The sequence below is a fragment of the Scyliorhinus torazame genome, chromosome 3 (genome assembly GCF_047496885.1).
Source record: "Scyliorhinus torazame isolate Kashiwa2021f chromosome 3, sScyTor2.1, whole genome shotgun sequence".
Lineage (NCBI taxonomy): Eukaryota > Metazoa > Chordata > Chondrichthyes > Carcharhiniformes > Scyliorhinidae > Scyliorhinus > Scyliorhinus torazame.
This window is the reverse complement of record NC_092709.1, coordinates 262,974,243-262,993,986: the sequence shown is the minus strand read 5'-3', so window position 1 is coordinate 262,993,986 and position 19,744 is coordinate 262,974,243. Positions and strand designations below refer to the sequence as shown.

The 19,744-nt window shown below is 46.3% G+C and overlaps 1 protein-coding gene across 1 annotated transcript in view; it reads left to right on the top strand.

The window, feature by feature from the left end:
• The first annotated feature begins 758 nt into the window (after positions 1–758).
• Positions 759–19,744, top strand: part of tfpil (tissue factor pathway inhibitor-like) — a 39,696-nt gene continuing 20,710 nt past the window's right edge. Inside the window, exon 1 of the mRNA XM_072497188.1 lies at positions 759–936. Within this exon, the coding sequence (XP_072353289.1) occupies positions 867–936 (70 nt within the window). The 5' untranslated portion in view covers positions 759–866. The remainder of the gene's footprint in view (positions 937–19,744) is intronic.

The window sequence follows — 19,744 nt, the reverse complement described above, 5'->3', positions numbered from 1 at the left end:
CCCCACCCCCGCCGCTTGAATGGCCTCCTGTATCACAGTGCAGTGGTCGGTAGTCTTCCTCCCGACAGTCCTTTGCCTCAACCACACAGGAAAGAAGTACCTCGTACCTTTAGGACCTCGTACCTGTTGCTCCAAATATTCATACAGGAAAGGTTTTAATGCCCTAAACGGCAAACACTCAGAATATGATTCTGGGTAAAGCAGTGGGCCGCAAAAATGTTTAAGGAAGGATTAGATACAGCAATGGAGTCTTGAGTTGCTCAGGATGGGTTAATTAAAAAGATCTGGAAGGCCTTCCTTCTCCCCAAATATGGTGTGATCCTTATGAAAGTAATAAAATAATTATGAGACATACAATTGTACGTTTGGGTAATGAACTTTATTTGTGTTTGTCATGTGATGACTAATGAGACACGAAAAGAGTGCACCAAAACCAGCTTACTTGCTTTAGTTCCAACAAAATTATGTCAAAACTAGTCGTTTGTGGTGGTCTTTTTTTCCACTATCACCAGGAATTCATACTTGGGGTTGCATCTCAGCGGATATTGGCGCAGTCCTTATGGTCACAAAGGTGTAGTATCTAATAGGGGTGAAAGTTTAGTTTGGGAGTGACACCAAACTGCTCAGATCAATAGTTGCTTGGTTATTATCTGTCTGCATCATCACACGTCAGTTTTATTGCCAGAGAGTCCAAAAGGTTGGTTTTGTTGAAACTGCCATTAAATCATAAAATATGTTATAAAATCGATAGGCTAAAGGCAGTTAGCAAATTGTGTACGAGTATTAGTGGATACGTTTCACCATTGAACACACAACCCCTGCTCAAGCTCTCGCCAACTGGTATTGCAGCTAAGATTCCAGCAAAGATGTGGAGGATAGTTTTATACTTGGGAATCTGCATTTCCACTTTTAATTTGAGTGTTACAGCTAATAGAAGTAAGTAAAAATATACTCTTTTCATCCATATAAAGTTTCACAAGAGCAATAGAATAACCGTTTAAAGATAAAATTACGTTTTAAGTTTAAAAATTTATGCTGCATGTAAGTTACTATTTCAGTCATGTGCTTCCTCTGTTTTCAAGAATTTTCCAGGTCTTACAATTCTAATTCAAGCCAAATTATTCAGAACTTAATAAAATCTTAATACTTATTTTCATATAAAGCCTTATAATATCATTCTGTATTGTGCAATATGTTGAACCGAGGTGAATATTGCTTTGTAGGCAAACAATGTGTGTACTTGAAGGATACTACACAAATCTGTTATGGCGGACGAGTGCTTACCATGCTCAGGGTGTGACTGTAGCAGCGGTGCTTATACATTTGAGGAGGGCCATTGATATTGCTATATTCTGTGTGAGCAGTATTAGTGTTATTGTGTTATTTAACAACATATATGTTCTCAATAATTTGGGAAGTAACATCAACACTTAAAACAACATTACCTGGTCATCTTCACATTGCTATTTGTGGGGTTTCGCTGAGTGCAAATTGGCTGTTGCACTTCCTACATTGCATTAATGACTACACATCAAAAGTATTTCATTAGTTGTAAGGCACCTTGGGACACCATCTCAAGATTGTGAAAGGTTCTATATAAACATACCATTTATTTTATATGACACTAACTACAGCCTTTAAAGATAAAGTCAAAACATATGTTAAATCACTGAATAAATTACAATTAAACTTGCAACTCTGTGTCAAAAATAACAAGACAATAAACTGTAATTAGCTTCCTGGTAGCTAATTAAACAATTCTCAGACATCTAGACAAAGTACTATGATACAATGCCACATGGCCCTGTGGATCTAAGAAGTGAAAGATTGGTTTGGCTTTTACTGAAATGTCAAGAAGAGATCAAGAGAGCTGCGAAAAAATTATGAAGGGTTTTGATCGAGTAAATAATGAAAGATGAATTGTTCTGGGTAGGGAGTCGATAATTAATTTTAAACTGTCACTATCTGGGCCACATACCTTCGCTATCATCAAGGCTGCCTATTTCAACTTCCGTAATATTGTTAACTCCATCCATGCCTCAGTTCACTTGCAGCTGATACCCTCATCGATGCCCTTGTTACCTCTAGACTGGACTATTCCAATGCTCTCCTGACCAGCCTCCAATTTTCCAAGCTACATAAATCTGAACTCAGCCTTTTACCCTGTTGCTTGTATCCTAACTTGCACCAAGTTTCATTTAGCCATCGCCCAATGCTTGCTAACTTACAATGGCTCCCAGCCCAACAAAGCCTTGATTTTCAAATTCTCACCTCTCCATGACACTGCACATGGGGACTTTGCCCAACCTGTAGCTCTCAGATACTTTTAAATTAAATCTTCTAATTAAAATTGTAAACACATAGAATGATAAAATGGTTACTGCACAGAATGAGGCCATCCGGTCCGTCATGTCCGTGTCAGTCTCTGCAAGAACAATTCAGTTGGTCCCACTCCCCCACCTTCTTTACAGTAACTCTTCAAATATTTACTCTTCAGATAATGATTAAATTCCCTTTTGATAGACGCTACAGAACCTGCCTCCAGCACACTCTCAGGCAGTACATTCGTGATCCTAACCACTCGCTATGTGCACAGTTCTATTACTTTTTTAAAAATGTTATTAATCAGATTTTGTTTAATCATATTTGGCCTCAGTACAAGTCATTTCTAATGAAATGGCAAAACATGGTGAACAAAGAACAAACAAAGAAAAGTACAGCACAGGAACAGGGCCTTCGGCCCTCCAAGCCTGCGCCGACCATGCTGCCCATCTAAACTAAAATCTTCTACACTTCCGGGGTCCGTATCCCTCTATTCCAATCCTATTCATGTATTTGTCAAGATGGCCCTTAAACGTCACTATCGTCCCTGCTTCCACCATCTCCTCCGGCAGCGAGTTCCAGGCGCACACTATCTTGTGCCACTGAGGTAGAATTCATTCCCGTCTTCCTCCTCTATAGATGTTTACAGCACAGCAGGAGCCTGTCCAGCTAGCTCTTTGCCAAAGTAAGCAAAAACAAATTCCATGTCCATGGGTCATGGGCTCTGGTCAGATCCCATTTGGAGCATTGAGAGCAGTTTTGGGCCCCGCATCTAAGGAAAGATGTGCTAGCCTTGGAAAGGGAACCAGAGGAGGTTCACAAGATTGATCCCTGGAATGAACAGATTGTCGTATGAGGAACGGTTCAGGACTCTGGGTCTGTACTCATTGGAGTTCAGAAGGATGAGGGGGGATCTTATTGAAACTTACAGGATATTGCGAGGCCTGGATAGAGTGGACGTGGAGAGGATGTTTCCACTAGTAGGAAAAATTAGAAGCAGACAGCACAATCTCAGACTAAAGGGACGATCTTTGAGGAATTTCTTCAACCAGAGGGTGGTGAATCTGTGGAACTCTTTGCCACACAAGGATGTGAAGGCCAAATCGCTGAGTGTCTTTAAGACAGAGATGGGTAGGTTGTTGATTAATAAGGGGATCGGGGTTATGGGGAGAAGGTAGGAGAATGGGGATGAGAAAAATATCAGCCATGATTGAATGGCGGAGCAGCCTCGATGGGCCGAGTGGCCTAATTCTGCTTCTATGTCTTATGGTCTTACAGCCCTCCCATCCTCTATAGCCATGTATTCTCCTCTGTGTCAAATATTTAGCCAACTTTTTCTTAAGCAATGGCTTCGGTCTCAACAGTTTCCTGTAGCGAAGCATTCCCCATTTCGACAACAGACAACAAAGAACAATACACACATGAACAGGCCCTTCGGCCCTCCAAGCCTCTACCAGTCATGATACCACCCTTGGTCAACACCCTCAGCACTTCCTTGTGCCATATCCCTCGATACCCATCCTATCCATATATTTGTCGAGATGCCTTTTGAATACCGTTAATGTATCTGCTTCCACAACCTCCCCTGACAGCGTTCCAGGCACTCACCACCCTCTGTGAAAAAAAACCTGCCTCGCACATCACCTCTAAACTTTGCCCCACAAAAGGGCGGCATGGTGGCACAGTGGTTAGCATTGCTGCCTACGGTGCTGAGGACCCATGTTCGATCCTGGCTTTGGGTCACTGTCCGTGTGGATCTTTCACATTCTCCCCGTGTCTGCATGGGTTTCGCAACCCAAAGATGTGAGGGTTAGGTGAATTGGCCACGCTAAATTGCCCCATATTTGGAAAACAATAATTGGGTACTCTAAATTTATTTTTAAAAACTTTGCCCCACAGACCTTAAAGCTATGCCCCCTAGTGACTGACCCCTACACCCTGGGAAAGAGTGCTTGCCCATCCACTCTCTAACCATGCCCCTCGATCTTGTAGACCTCTATCAGGTTGCCCCTCAACCTCTGTCGTTCTAATGAAAACAGTCCAAGTCTATTCAGCCTCTCCGCATAGCTAACACCCTCCAGACCAGGCAACGTCCTGATATACCTCCTCTGCACCCTCTCCAAAGCCTCCACATCCTGGTAGTGTGGCGACCACAATTGTGCGCAATATTCCAAGTGCAGCCGTACCAAGGTTCTATGCAACCTTTCCTAACCCTTTTCTTCACCCTCTTAACCATTCTTTTAAATGAATCAATCCTCATCACTGAATTCCCAATCACTGCCTTCAAATAGTCTTTCATGATTCGCAATTCAAAAATGTGTTGCTGCCAGGGAGCGGAGTGGGGGAGTTAGGGAAGTGGGGAGGAACAGGCAACCCAGTCACTCCATCGGAGAGGAAGGAGGAGAATATATTGACTGCGCCACAACAGTCTGTTCCAGCATGCGTCTTTCAGTCTCAGAGTAGCATTGGGAGAAATATTAGGGGAGGTTGCCTCCCTATCCTTTTGGTTGGCATGGAGATTATACAAGAAAGTAGGAGTATCATATAAGAGGGGCCGAATAACTCGCACAAAGCCTACGGGGTGGGAATGATTATCTTCCCCGCGGTCATTGTAGAGTGCAAGCTTCTCCACTAAGGGGTTGGGTTGCGGGGGGGGGGGGGGGGGGGGGGGGGATCTCTATTAACCTTTGTATAAAAGGTTGGCCAGTAAGACAGAACAGGAACCCAGTAGGGATCTACTGGGCAGTGTATATATTGTGCTGCAAGTAAAGCTACTTTTTTTTATTTTACCTGGTGTGGACTCCCCGTGTCCTTATTAAAAGGGACAATGGAGAGAATAGAGTCTGACTCTCGTAATAAAAAAGTATTTCCCTAATGATTGAAGTGCAGTAATAACTACAGATTGCAGGAAAAATGCTTTAAAGTCAATGGTTAGTTTAAATGCTTTCGAACAACTAAAATAAAAGGAAACATTTGCTGTCTATTATTTTTGTTCCTACATTTTTCTTTAAATTATTATAGAATCAAGAATGTGAAAAACACAGAGCTCTCAAATAATGTCAGGTGTGTGGTGGAAAGCTAAACTCTGCCACAGGCAGGATGGATTTTGCATGTGCACCAGCACTGTGTTATTTTCAGCGGGACAAAAGAAGGTCATTTCTCTGATTGACTCACTTCTCTTAAAAACGTTCTTCATTTAAAAAAAATTAATTTCCAAAATAATTTTTAAAAATTATTATTAAGCTGAACCTAATATTAAAGTCACTGGATAGTGACAGGTTTCAATATCTAGATTCTGTAAAAAATGCATTCTTGGTCAAAACTCAAGAAACTTAAATCAATTCTGTGATTTACAGAATTTAGCTTTTACACCTTCATGGACATTGCTTTGAGGGGATCTTTTAGCTTTTCACTTTATTTAACATTAACAACCGTATTGGCATTTATGTACTTCACCGTTTCTTAAAATGACCACTGATCTGAAGGTTATTTATTAGTTTGTTGTGAAAATACCAAGGAAAGGTGCAAAACAGCTAGAGACCTGAAAATTAATGAGCGCTAAAGGATCAATTCTTCAGAAGAAACATTTACTTTGGCCCAAATTAACTCAGGAATAGCTACAGGAATAACAGTATATAAAGCACATTTGTTCACAGGTCAAGCTGGGATTTGGGAGATTTAGTTTGAGCCAAACTGTAAGCTTGTGCTCATTTCAGTGATTAACAATGAAACGTAAAAGGTTCATACAAAAGCAAAGCATTGCAAACGCTGGAAATCTGAAATGACTCAAAAAGCTGGAAATACACTGCAGTTATGGCAGCAGCTATGGAGAGAGTAAAACAGGCTGAATTTTCCCATTGGTTTTGGGAACCCGATATCGGGACCACTTCTGGATCCAGAGCCCAGACTATTCGGCAGTGCACCTGCTGGTTCAATTTTGCAGAGGAGGCCAATTAGTAAACCACCTCTGTACTCACAGCCCAACTAGCAATGTCATGCAACACTTGGATGTGGAGGACTAAAGGGTGGGCTAGCCAGCAGTCCTGTTGAGAAATGTGAGTGCTTCTCATGGCAGATGCAGAGTGGGAGGGCGCCACAAGATGGAGGCGCTTATCCAAAGGTCCACATGGCATCCTATAAATAGAAGCCAGAACCATCCTGAGGATCAGTGCACAGGGAAAATGGCTCTGAATGCTGGTGGATGTGCTGCTTGCAACCTTTCTGCTCACATTTATATGAATCTGCAAGATCACATAATGATTCTTTCTCTACCCTCCCACTGTGAAGCTACCTCCGATGCATTCATTCCCAGGCAGTTGACACAGCAGGGAAGGGTAGGCCCAGGCACCATTCATATCATTTCATTGCAGTTCTAGATTAGGGCCATTTTTTGAACACAATGTTAAGTCCACACGATTGTAAATGTGCCAGGGACGTCAGAGTGGGGCAGAGAATTAAAATGACAGGTGACCAGACGCTCAGGGTCATACTTGTTGACTGAACAGATTTTTTTTTAGCTTTGGTCAGCACGGTAGCATTGTGGATAGTACAATTGCTTCACAGCTCCAGGGTCCCAGGTTCGATTCCGGCTTGGGTCACTGTCTGTGCGGAGTCTGCACATCCTCCCCGTGTGTGCGTGGGTTTCCTCCGGGTGCTCCGGTTTCCTCCCACAGTCCAAAGATGTGCAGGTTCGGTGGATTGGCCATGATAAATTGCCCTTAGTGTCCAAAATTGCCCTTAGTGTTGGGTGGGGTTACTGGGTAGTGGAGATAGGGTGGAGGTGTTGACCTTGGGTAGGGTGCTCTTTCCAAGAGCCGGTGCAGACTCGATGGGCCGAATGGCCTCCTTCTGCACTGTAAATTCTCTGAAAGCTGGTTTCTATCTATGATCTATTGTTGGCCATGAATTATTCAAGGCTGAAATGTATTGTGCTGATATTTTTAGAAAAGTATAAAAGTCAGCGCACATGCGGACAAAAACTAAAATCAACCAGAGTTATTTCATCTTTTTCATCACTTAGAAACCTTTTTCTGATAAAATGTTAATGATATTAAAGGCTTTGGACGGGTACAACTTCAGTGGTGCTCTTGTTCCAACAAGTAAAAGTGAAAGAATTCCGCAAGTGTCCAAAATCGGTTTTAAGCTAGCGTGAATTTCCCGCAAGATGTTCCCCTGGTGCCGACCATGGTGAATTTGGTAAACCTGCTGGAGGCCGGAGTGAAACTGTTTTGCATCTCGCTAATGAAATGCAAATGTAGGCCCGACCAGAGTCTTCCACCCACGCCTGATTCTCTACAATGACAGCAGGGAAACATGCTGGTCCAGAACATACCTGGAACAATGTGGCATGCAGAAATCAGGACTTATCTGAGCAATGCTTGGGGCTGCTTCCTGAGTTCAGGATGGAGGCAGCCGGCAAGGCTGGATCCCGGAACATCACCGCAATGGGTGAGGCATATCTACAGGTAGATCTTCCAGATTCAGTGTCACCGAGCAGATCCATTTTCCAGCCTCAGAGTGTTCCTGGCGATGAGTGTTCCTGGAGATTCAACTAATTTTTCAGAAGGTCCATCTTCTTTCTTCAATGGTGGATCAGTGATGTTGGGCACTTTTTCAATGTGGCACCCAGGTATGACGACAGACACATGCCATCATGCCCGCCCTGCCAAGGAATACAACGCTAAATCCCCGGGAGCATAATTAATTATGTTGAGGCTGGATGATGGTGTGGTTTGTCGCCGGCCCCCCCAACGGGAAACACTCCCAAACCCGCCATGCGACTTAGTCCCAGATGGGAGAATTACATCCACTGAAACCGTGTGGAGGGAGTGAAGATACAGCAAGTTGATTATCATTTGGAGGAGCTGGTTTTGTATCTAACCCAGGGCGTTAAGACAAAATCTGATTTATTAGATTCCTTTGAGAGTAGATTTACTCTTAAGAGGATGGATCTTGATTTAATGGCAGTAAAACAAGCTACCTACTCGCTATCAGCTATTTCACACTAATGTACTACCCATTGAACTGTGAGGAAGAGTGTGGGTTAACTGAATCACATCAAAGTACTTAGAAAATAGAGCACAGAAACAAACCAGGCCAGTGTAATGCCCCACTTGAGCTTTCCTAAATCCGCCGTCTTTTAACCCTACCATCATAACTCTCTCCTCCCTTGGCTTCATATCTTACCGAGCTTCCCCATAAATTCAAAAAGAAGGGCAAAAGAAGTGATAGACCTACATTAGGTGACAAAAGAGGAATTCGTTCTTGATGAAATACCTCACAATAATAAACTTTTCCTCCCCACTCCCCCCAAAAATAAACTAAAGGAGCAATAACAACAATTAAATAAATACGTGTCTACTGCATTGATGTTAGAGGTCAAATATAACGCCAAAGCATACTCTGAGTGATTGTATAATTATATGAGTGTATATTGTAAATGACTCTGAGCCCTAATTCCTAGCATGTGGTTCCATCATGTGAAATGCTGCACTGGGAGCAGCCAATGCATGGAAATGAGGTTGCTTGGCAACAAGAGACTGGAATTAGAACAAACCAATTCAGCATAATTTCCCAGCAATGAAAATTCAAGATCAGCTGAAAAAGAGAATTTATATTTTTCATTCTTTGGATTGGAGAAAAACTGCGTGGACATATTTGTTCTCCACCTCGCTTTGCCAGAGAAAAAAAACCAAAAACTTGCAATTACCCCTTTGTGAACTTAGAATGTCTCAAATTGGTCGACAGTTAATAAGTTACATTTGAAGTGTAGTGACTGTGTAATGTAGGAAATCACAGCAATGTGCACAGCAAGATAGCTCAAACAACAAAGTGATCATAGCTATATAATCTGTTTCAGTAATGTTGGTTGAAGAATAAATATCTTCCTATACACCAGAGAGAGCTCATCTGCTCTTTTTCGAATAGAGCCATGGGATGTGTAAAGTCTATTTGAGAGAGGAGACTGGGTTTAACACCTCATCTGAACAACGCCACCTCTGAAAGTGCAGCACTCCTTCAGTACAGCGCTGAAATGTTAGCCTAGGTTTTAGGCTCAAGTCTTTGGGTGGGATTTGAACCCACAGCTTCCTGACTCTGAGCTGAAAGCACTACCAGCAAGCCACAGATGGTAATAAATTAGGGAATGGTTAATTGTCAGTGGAGAGTGCAATGACTGGTGTTGTGAAAGACAGGGTACAGAGCCAGAAGAGAAAATAATTAAAATATTAGCTAGCATGTATTTAGGTGGTCAGCAGTTTAGAAGGAATGGGTTGAGGGAGCAGGAGTTTAGAAAGGGGATGGGGTTGAGGGAGTAGGAGGTTGGAGAGGGAATGGGGTTGAAGGAGTGGGAGGTTGGAGAGGGGATGGAGTGGAAGGAGTGGGAGGTTGGAGAGGGGATGGGTTGAGGGAGCAGGAGGTTGGAGAGAGGATGGTGTTGAGGGAGCAGGAGGTTGGCGAGGGGCTGGGGTTGAAGGAGTAGGAGGTTGGAGAGGGAATGGGGTTGAGGGAGTGGGAGGTTGGAGAGGGGATGGGATTGAAGGAGTGGGAGGTTGGAGAGGGGATGGGGTTGAAGGAGTGGGAGGTTGAAGAGGGGATGGGGTTCAGGGAGTGGGAGTTTGGAGAGGGGATGGGGTTGAGGGAGCTGGAGTTTGAAGAGGGGATGGGGTTGAGGGAGCAGGAGGGTGGAGAGGGGATGGGGTTGAGGGAGCAGGAGGTTGGGGAGGGGATGGGGATGAGGGAGCAGGAGGTTGAAGAGGGGATGGGGTTGAGGGAGTGAGAGGTTGAAGAGGGGATGGGGTTGAGGGAGTGAGAGGTTGAAGAGGGGATGGGGTTGAGGGAGCAGGAGGTTGAAGAGGGGATGGGGTTCAGGGAGTGGGAAGTTGGAGAGGGGATGAGGATGAGGGAGCAGGAGGTTGGAGAGGGGATGGGGTTCAGGGAGTGGGAAGTTGGAGAGGGGATGAGGATGAGGGAGCAGGAGGTTGGAGAGGGGATGGGGTTCAGGGAGTGGGAAGTTGGAGAGGGGATGAGGATGAGGGAGCAGGAGGTTGGAGAGGGGATGGGGTTGAGGGAGCAGGAGGTTGAAGAAGGGATGGGGTTGAGGGAGTGAGAGCTTGAAGAGGGGATGGGGTTCAGGGAGTGGGAGGTTGGAGAGGGGATGGGGTTCAGGGAGCAGAAGTTTGGAAAGGGAATGGGGTTGAGGGAGCAGGGGTTTGGAGAGGGGATGGGGTTGACGGAGTGGGAGGTTGAAGAGGGATGGGGTTGAGGGAATGGGAGGTTGGCGAGGGGATGGGGTTGAGGGAGCAGGAGGTTTGGAGAGGGGATGGGGTTGAGGGAGTGGGTGTTAGGAGAGGGGATGGGGTTGAGGGAGTGGGAGGTTGGAGAGAGGATGGGGTTGAGGGAGCTGGAGTTTGGAGAGGGGATGGGGTTGAGGGAGTGGGTGGTTGAAGAGGGGATCGGGTTGAGGAAGTGGGAGGTTGGAGAGAGGATGGGATTCAGGGAGCTGGAGTTTGGAGAGGGGATGGGGTTGAGGGAGTGGGAGGGTGAAGAGGGGATGGGGTTGAGGGAGTGGGAGGTTGGAGAGGGGATGGCGTTGAGGGAGCTGGAGTTTGGAGAGGGGATGGTGTTGAGGGAGTGAGAGGTTGAAGAGGGGATCGGGTTGAGGGAGTGGGAGGTTGGAGAGAGGATGGGGTTCAGGGAGCTGGAGTTTGGAGAGGGGATGGGGTTGAGGGAGTGGGATGTTGAAGAGGGGATGGGGTTGAGGGAGTGGGAGGTTGGAGAGGGGATGGGGTAGAGGGAGCAGGAGGTTGGAGAGGGGATGGGGTTGAGGGAGCAGGAGGTTTGTTGCTATCTTTGGTTGGCTTTGAATATGGCGGTCAATATGGTCGCCTTCCTTAATTCTAATTACATTTGCTCTAGAGTCGCCAGGTATCTTTCGGTAGCACCACTAGGTTCAAAACCGAATACTGATCAAAGACTCGATACACCAGTTAGTTAGTTCAAAGTCAATGCTTATTTATTTACACACACAGTTAAATATACTCATGCACAAAACTCTACAGGCTAAACTATCACTACTGCTAAAGCCTATACTTAGCTTCGGGCGCCCACTCAGTCAGAGGAACAATGGCCGTTGTTCGGATCAGAGGCTGCTGGGATCGAAGTGGTGAAGGGGAACAGCTAAGGTCATCTGTCTGGTAGTGTGCGTTGACCTTGGACTTACTTGCCTCTGGTGCAGCTGGTGGACAGGTCTCTCCTCTGGGTCTTCTGCTGTTTGTGATTTTCACGAATGACTTGGATGAGGGAGTTGAAGGGTGGGTCAGTAAATTTGCAGACGATACGAAGGTTGGTGGAGTTGTGGATAGTAAGGAGGGCTGTTGTTGGCTGCAAAGAGACATAGATAGGATGCAGAGCTGGGCTGAGAAGTGGCAGATGGAGTTTAACCCTGAAAAGTGTGAGGTTGTCCATTTTGGAAGGACAAATATGAAGGCGGAATACAGGGTTAACGGTAGAGTTCTTGGCAATGTGGAGGAGCAGAGAGATCTTGGGGTCTATGTTCATGCGTCTTTGAAAGTTGCCACTCAAGTGGATAGAGCTGTGAAGAAGGCCTATGGTGTGCTCACGTTCATTAACAGAGGGATTGAATTTAAGAGCCGTGAGGTGATGATGCAGCTGTACAAAACTTTGGTAAGGCCACATTTGGAGTACTGTGTACAGTTCTGGTCACCTCATTTTAGGAAGGATGTGGAAGCTTTGGAAAAGGTGCAAAGAAGATTTACCAGGATGTTACCTGGAATGGAGAGTAGGTCTTACGAGGAAAGGTTGAGGGTGCTCGGCCTTTTCTCATTAGAACGGAGAAGGATGAGGGGCGACTTGATAGAGGTTTATAAGATGATCAGGGGAATAGAGTAGACAGTCAGAGACTTTTTCCCCGGGTGGAACAAACCATTACAAGGGGACATAAATTTAAGGTGAAAGGTGGAAGATATAGGAGGGATATCAGAGGTAGGTTCTTTACCCAGAGAGTAGTGGGTGCATGGAATGCACTGCCTGTGGAAGTAGTTGAGTCGGAAACATTAGGGACCTTCAAGCAGCTATTGGATAGGTACATGGATTACGGTAGAATGATATAGTGTAGATTAATTTGTTCTTAAGGGCAGCACGGTAGCATTGTGGATAGCACAATTGCTTCACAGCTCCAGGGTCCCAGGTTCGATTCCGGCTTGGGTCACTGTCTGTGCGGAGTCTGCACGTCCTCCCCGTGTCTGCGTGGGTTTCCTCCGGGTGCTCCGGTTTCCTCCCACAGTCCAAAGATGTGCAGGGTAGGTGGATTGGCCATGTTAAATTGCCCTTAGTGTCCAAAATTGCACTTGGTGTTGGGTGGAGGTGTTGAGTTTGGGTAGGGTGCTCTTTCCAAGAGCCAGTGCAGACTCAGGGGGCCGAATGGCCTCCTTCTGCACTGTAAATTCAATGATAATCTATGATTAATCTCGGACAAAGGTGCGGCATAACATCGTGGGCCGAAGGGCCTGTTCTGTGCTGTATTTTCTATGTTCTATGTTCTATGTCCTCGATGAGAGCCGGGTCCAAGAGAACAATTCTCTCTTGGGGGCTCCTTCTTATGCCCAAAGGGGCTTTGCGCTCTTTTCGGCATGCCTTGAACTTGGCCCCAATCAATTGGGCCGTTTCTTGATCATTCCGATTGATCTCAACCAATAAAGGGGTGGGTGCCCTGATGGCTGGGCGTGTCCCAGGTGGCCGTTGGCCTGCTTTGTTTCGGTCTCCTCTGGCGCTGGGGTGTCTGCCTTAGAATCGGTTACTCAAATGTTACTCTTTTGTTCCCGGAGATGGGCCATTAGTATGCTAATGGGCCTACAGTTTTGGTCTTGTCTGGGAGCTGCGGCTGCAATATACAAACAAGCTCTGAACCTTCTTGTTTTCTCAGCATTGTCCATTTTCCCTGCAATCTTTGCAAAGTGTTCATTTTGTAATCGGGAAGTGGCCATCCCAGGTGGCTACATTCCCTCCTTGTGATCCTCAATGCGAAGCGTGAAGGATCACATTACCGCGTCATTCTCTGACCAAGCTGGGCACCCATAAGCACTTCACAGGCTCTACACTGCTCGGTCCTATGAATTGCAACTTTACCTAAGTTATTTTATATACATACATCATTAAAAACTCTACGGGGGAATATGACATTCAGGCATGCATTACAAAATAAAAAACTGGAACCCCGAACTATCCTCAATAAACTATCCTCACTTAACCAATCAAAAATAATCTACAACATTTTAAACTGTACAAATAGCAGCAACACAGGTCTCTCTGGCTTGGCAGTCAAGCACAGAGTTTTACATTTTTTTATTAAACAAACAAAACACACACAAAAAAACGGATGGACTTTAATTCACTTAAAGGGGTTGTGGGGTTTGTGGGAGTCCGAAGATAGGGGATCTAAATGTGTATATCGGAGTGCGGTTGTGGGAAGCTCTCCTCCGCCATTTTCTGAGTCTAAGTGTCTGCACGACACTGCAGAGTATCGCCAGTACTAAGAGTGCTTCTACGATGCAAGATAGTGAGTACCAGGTGATAAACTTGTCACACCAGGTCGGGGTGTTGGTAACTGTCTCGGGGTAACCATCTCGGGGTTAACTATCTCGGGGCACAGTGTATTGCAGGGGTGGGAATCATTCACGGCCTGTGTGGTAGGGGTCAGGGGGGTAGTGTCTGCATGCAACTGAAGGGATCCCGCTAAGATCCTGGTGTAGAACATGAAGGTCGTCTTCATCTTTCCTTTTGTCAGTCTTCTTCGTTTTCTTCCTCTGGGATTCCTGAGGTTCCGGAGTTCTATGGACACAAGCATAATATCTGTTATTATCTTCCTTAATATCTTGTATGTCTGTCTGTCCTTTGTTGCCAATTACCCATTACAATTGGTCACCATCTGTGACTCCCTCATTTAAAAAAAAAAACCCGAATATTTGGACAAGACATCCGAAAAAAATACTGACACAGTGCGAGCCGTTAGTGCAAGCGGTTTTCGCAGCCTGTGCGATCTACCATCCTAGTGTTTGAGGATGTAAATAGTAGAAGGAAGCAACCTAAAGGTCGCCAGAAACAAACAAAAAAGTTTCGAACAAAAAGTGCAAAAATGGGGTGAGTATGAGCCGCGGCGGGTAAAAATGGGTGGAATCACCAGGTAGGATGGTGATCAGTGTCGTATGTGCTCTACCCGAGCGTAGCTTACCAGAGGGGGGTTCTCAGGCAGGGCGGAGACCAGTGCCGTTTCTCCACTGCCTGAGCGACCGACGAGAACGGGTAAGAATGTGGTCGTCGTGGGAGCTGCCTCTCGTGATTACCTTCAAATCAGGACAATAGTTATGATTGGTGGCTGCCGACAAACTAGTTCATCTGAACAGTTGTCTGTCGACAATCTTGTTCCATTAACTGCCAGTGGGCGTTAAAAGAGTGGTGGCGTGGGGCCATGAAAACTTTTAAATTCACAAACAACATTTAACATGGACATTAAACGAACAAACATACATTACAAACATGGTGCAGGTTCCATCAGAAAGCACACCGTATCTCTCCATCGATTCCTTTTTACCATCATGTGGACACCTCATTGCTCAGTAGTGAACAGGGTCGCAAAGGGATTCGTTTGGTGAGAGTCAGACTCTATGTCATCATCTTCTCCCGGCTGCCATACCCTTGACTGGAGTAGTTTGGCTAAAGCTGCTTGGGGCGAATTGGGGTCCATCTCATCATTCCGGATGAGCCTGAACGAATTGTCTCGGTGCCAGAATCGTGTGTCGAGGTTGGAGCTACTAGGTTTTAATCCATAATTGTCGGGCGGTGGGTCTGGGTCAGGGGCTTTGATGTATGTGATTTCGAAGAGGTCACTGGAATCATGCTCAGATTCGCTGGGAGTGGGGCCTGGTGCAGGGTTGTAATCATAAGGTGGTGTGCTGTGGCTGACATCATTGCTATCGTTATCACTGTCGCTGTTGCTGCTGGTTGAAGGAAGGGAGAGGCGGAGTCGTGCCTCTGGGGGTGGAGTTGAAGATGTGTCTGAGGACGGGCTGGACTGGCTGGGTGAGGGTAGGAATGCGTCATCTGTGGGCGGGGCATGCTCATCTGCTGCTGCGAGCGAGATGTGGTGTGAATGGTTGTTCTGCGAGCCATAAGCCTTAAACTGGTTTATGTGAAACCACGCAGACTTGCCGTTGGGATATGTGATCTTGTATACCGAGGGGCTGAATTTGTCCGAAATTGAGTAAGGTCCGTAAAATTTGGGGGAAAGGAATGAACTGGGGTTGTATAGGGAAAGCATCACTTGCTGCCCTACTACAAACTCGGTGGCGTGTACCGTTTTATCGAAACAAGCTTTGCTTTGTTTCCTCCTGGTCCCAAGTCTCACAGCTGCTGCGAGCTGGGCTGCCTTTAATTTCTCAATGAGCTGCTGAACAGCATATTCATGCGTGAGGGAGGTGACAGCGGGACTGGCCAAATCCAGTCCTAATAAATACTCTGTCCCTTTCATGGGGCATCCGGTCATGAGGGTGTGGGGGGTGTATCCTGTGGACGTGGATACCGTGTTTCATAGGAACATTAAAGCAAATGGGAGAACTGAATCCCAGGTGCTGTTGTTCTGTTGCACCATTTTCCTGAGAGTGGCTTTTAAAGTCCTGTTCATCCTCTCTACAATGCCGCTTGACTGGGGGTGGTATGCTATGTGAAACTTCTGCCTAATTCCGAAAATTGTGAGGACGTTTTTCATTACTCGTCCTGTAAAATGGGAGTCTTGATCGGACTCTATACTGTGTGGGAGGCCCCACCTTATGAAGATGTGCTGTGTTAGGATTTTAGCAGTTGTTTTGGCCGTATTCGTTCTGGATGGAAAAGCTTCCACCCATTTTGTGAAGGTATCGATGACCACCAACACATACTTAAAACCATTTCTGCAGGGGGAGGTAGGGGTCCTATGTAATCTATCTGCAAATTCGTTCAGGGGCCATTAAATGGGCGGGTGTGACTAAGCTGAGCCTTTCTTGCATATCTGTCCGGATTTTTCTGGGCACAGATCAAGCAATTTTCAATGTAATGGGTTACATCAGCTTTTAAATCAGGCCACCAGCAGAGTGGTCTGAGCTGGGTTCGGGTGGGTTCAATGCCTTGGTGTCCAAGATTGTCATGGAACTGACAAATAATCTGGTTCCTGTCTTGGCTGGGAACTACATAAATGGCGCCTTACAAAATCACACCGTCATGTGTGGTTATTGCATTCTTAAACTTATCATACAGGGCTGGGAAGGTTCCTTTTAAAACTTCCCTGAGCTTTTCATCTTCCTTTTGGGCTTTCGCTAGATCCTGAATGTTGGTCTGTGAGACCTGAACCTCGTGTACTGGGGTGCTCTCAGGGGGGTTCCAAAAGTAACCATGTCTGGAACCTGCCTTCGCTAGGGCGTCTGCTTTAACTTTACCAGGGGGGGGGGAAGAACGGTGATGACTGCGAACTTTATTTTTCCTATCTTTAGCTGTCTCTAGAATATGCCGGAGTAATGAGGCTGAGGGTAGGGGCTTTCCATCTGCGGAAACGACTCCTCTAGTTTCCCACAGGGGTAGGAATTCTGTTAAACTATTGCAGACATATAAACTGTCCGAATATATGACGGCTGGGGTCGGAAACGAGTCGGGGTGGTCTACAATATACGCTATGGCTGCCAGTTCTGCTGCCTGCGAGCCTAGATGACCTGGCAACTTTAATGAAATCTCTTCAAGGGCACGTCCCTGCGCGTCCTCTACATAAATGCCGCAGCCGGTGATTCTCTTTCCATTCAAAACTATGGAGGAGCCATCCACATAAATTTTCAGTGGTGCGCACGTGTCTGTGGGCTGGGGTCTCTGGGGTATATTACCTGCTTTTCTGGGAGCTGACTTAGGTATAAATTGGCCTGAATTATGGTTTGTGGTGATGATCTCACACTCATGTGGGGTACCTGCATATTGCAAATTGTCGGCTAGGAAAGTGTGGGTCTTGGTTCTTTTCACTGTGATGTCCTGTTCCTGTAAAAGAAGGGTCCAACGGGCTGCACGGATTTCGCTGACTGTGCCATCTTTAAGTCAACTGTCTAATAACAGCTGTGTTGGGGTGTGTTCTGTGAGGATGGTGATGGGGTTGAGTCCCGAAATGTAGGCGAAGTACTGTACTGCCCAAAAAACTGCGAGCAGGTGCCTTTCGCAGGCAGAAAATCCTTGCTCGACAGGATCTAACACGCATGAGGCATATGCCACGGGGCCTAATCGGTCATGGCGTTCCTAGAGGAGCACGGCCAAAAGGGTTTGGTCGGTGCTTGCTACTTCGATTGCGTACGGGGAAAGTGGATCTGGGACCTGTAATGCGGGGGCTGTGCTGAGGGCTCTCTTTAAAGCATCCATAGCATCCGTGTGCTGTGGAAGCCATTCCCAAGGTGCCTGTTTCTTGAGAAGGTCGGATAGGGGCGCTGCTTTTGTGGCAAAACCGTCAATGTGATTTCTGCAGTAGCCAACCAGTCCTAGAAATGACCGGAGGGCATTATGGGGAAGGGAAAATTTGATGATCGAGTCAATTTTCTTTTGCTCTATCTCGCCTTTACCATGAGTGATTTCTATACCCAAGTAAATCACTTTTTCCTGCAAAATCTGGGCCTTTTTGAGGTTGACTTTACATCTAATCTGTTTTAGGAGTCCTAGGAGTTCAGCGAGAAGTGAAATGTGCTCTCCCGTTGTGTCTGTCTGTAGTAGCAAGTCACCTACATACTGGACCAGACAATCGGGGCGGGAACATTTTGCTAGTCCATTTGCCAGCTGTCAGTGGAAAATGGAGGGGGAGTTGTGGAAGCCTTGTGGAAGACACGTCCACCTGTATTGTTGTCCCTGAATGTAAAGGTGAATTTATATTGGCACGCTTTTTCCAATGGAATGGACCAGAAGCCATTACTAATGTCCAAAACCGAAAAAGATTTTGACTGTAGTCCTTGTTTGAGCATGGTCTCGAGATTCGTGGCTACGGTGGGGGCTGCTACTGGGTTACTTTGTTCAGTTCCCGGTAATCAATGGTCAGTCGCCATGGTCCATCGGGTTTCCTGACGGGCCAAATTGGTGCGTTACCAGTGGAGGCTACTGATCGGAGTACGTCTTGATCAAGCAAACTCTCTATTACTTTGGAGATCTCTCCCTCTGCTTCCTGGGGAAAACCGTACTGCTTTTGGTGTCTGGGGTCGGGACCTGTAATGTTCACTAAGCCAGGTATCTTGCCACAGTCATGCTTGTGCTGTGCAAATGCTGCTTTGTGTTGCTGCAGGACTTCCCTTACCTGTTTGTCCTGGTTAATGGCTCGAGAGTCGAACCAGAAGTCTCCTACTGCGCTGATTCTGTTTGCACACTCTCCAACTGTGAGTGTGGCGGGGGCTCGTGCTGCCTTTGCCATTATCCATACACATTTATTTACAGGATCAAATGAGAGGTTGCGGGAGCTCATAAAGTCGATTCCTAGGGTGTGTTCAGCTGTTTGGGGTAGATCGACCAAAACTACGGGGTGTTTAGTCGTAATGTTCCCTATTTGTATCGCTACAGGGGCTGTGATGTATCCTTGTTGTAAATGACCTGTAAAGCCGCTGAGTGTGATGTTATCTGTTGTGGGCCACGTGTCTCGTTGAAACATCGTGGAGGAATTGAGTGTGGTGCGGGTGTCCCAAAGAAATTTTACGGGGTGTCCCTGGACGTTGCCTGCTACTACCGGTCTACTGGACTTGTCCCAAAGAGTGTCGCAGACCCAAGTTGGGGAGCCCGAACACCGTCAGTCAGTGCCGTTCATGTCTGCGCTCTCTGAACGGGTGCTAACACTGTGGCTTGGCTGTGCCCTATTCTTATTTAGGGTGCCTGTCGGTTGGTTTCTCTGCTGCTTTTGGGGCACGTTGCACTCTAATTGTCCACAGTTGTAGCTTTCCTGGGATTTAGGCTGCGGTGGGCTGTTCCTGCCCTCATTTACCCATGCGGGGTTCTGGTGTGTCCTTACTGGATGCATGTCTGCCTGCTCTTCCTCTGGTTTTGCAAATGTATTTTTTCCTTGGACGGATTGTTCCCAAGTGCGGGACAATCTTTTCAAAACCCATTTCTCGTTGTGGGCCTCGTCTGAGGGGTCGCAATTTGCGGCAGCTCTCTGTCCTGCCTCTGTCGCATGAGAGACTAGGATTTGAGTCCATTTGGCCATATGATCCACGGACAAATGGGCGCGGGCTAACTCTCCAAATACTGCTGTGAAATGTATCCACAAGCGTCCAGCAAACACTGTGGGGTGCTCTGTTTTCTTTTGCCTACACTTGTTTAGGCCTTCTACGGGGCCTCCTCTGTTATAGCCGAGCGCATCCAGGATCGCTGTGTG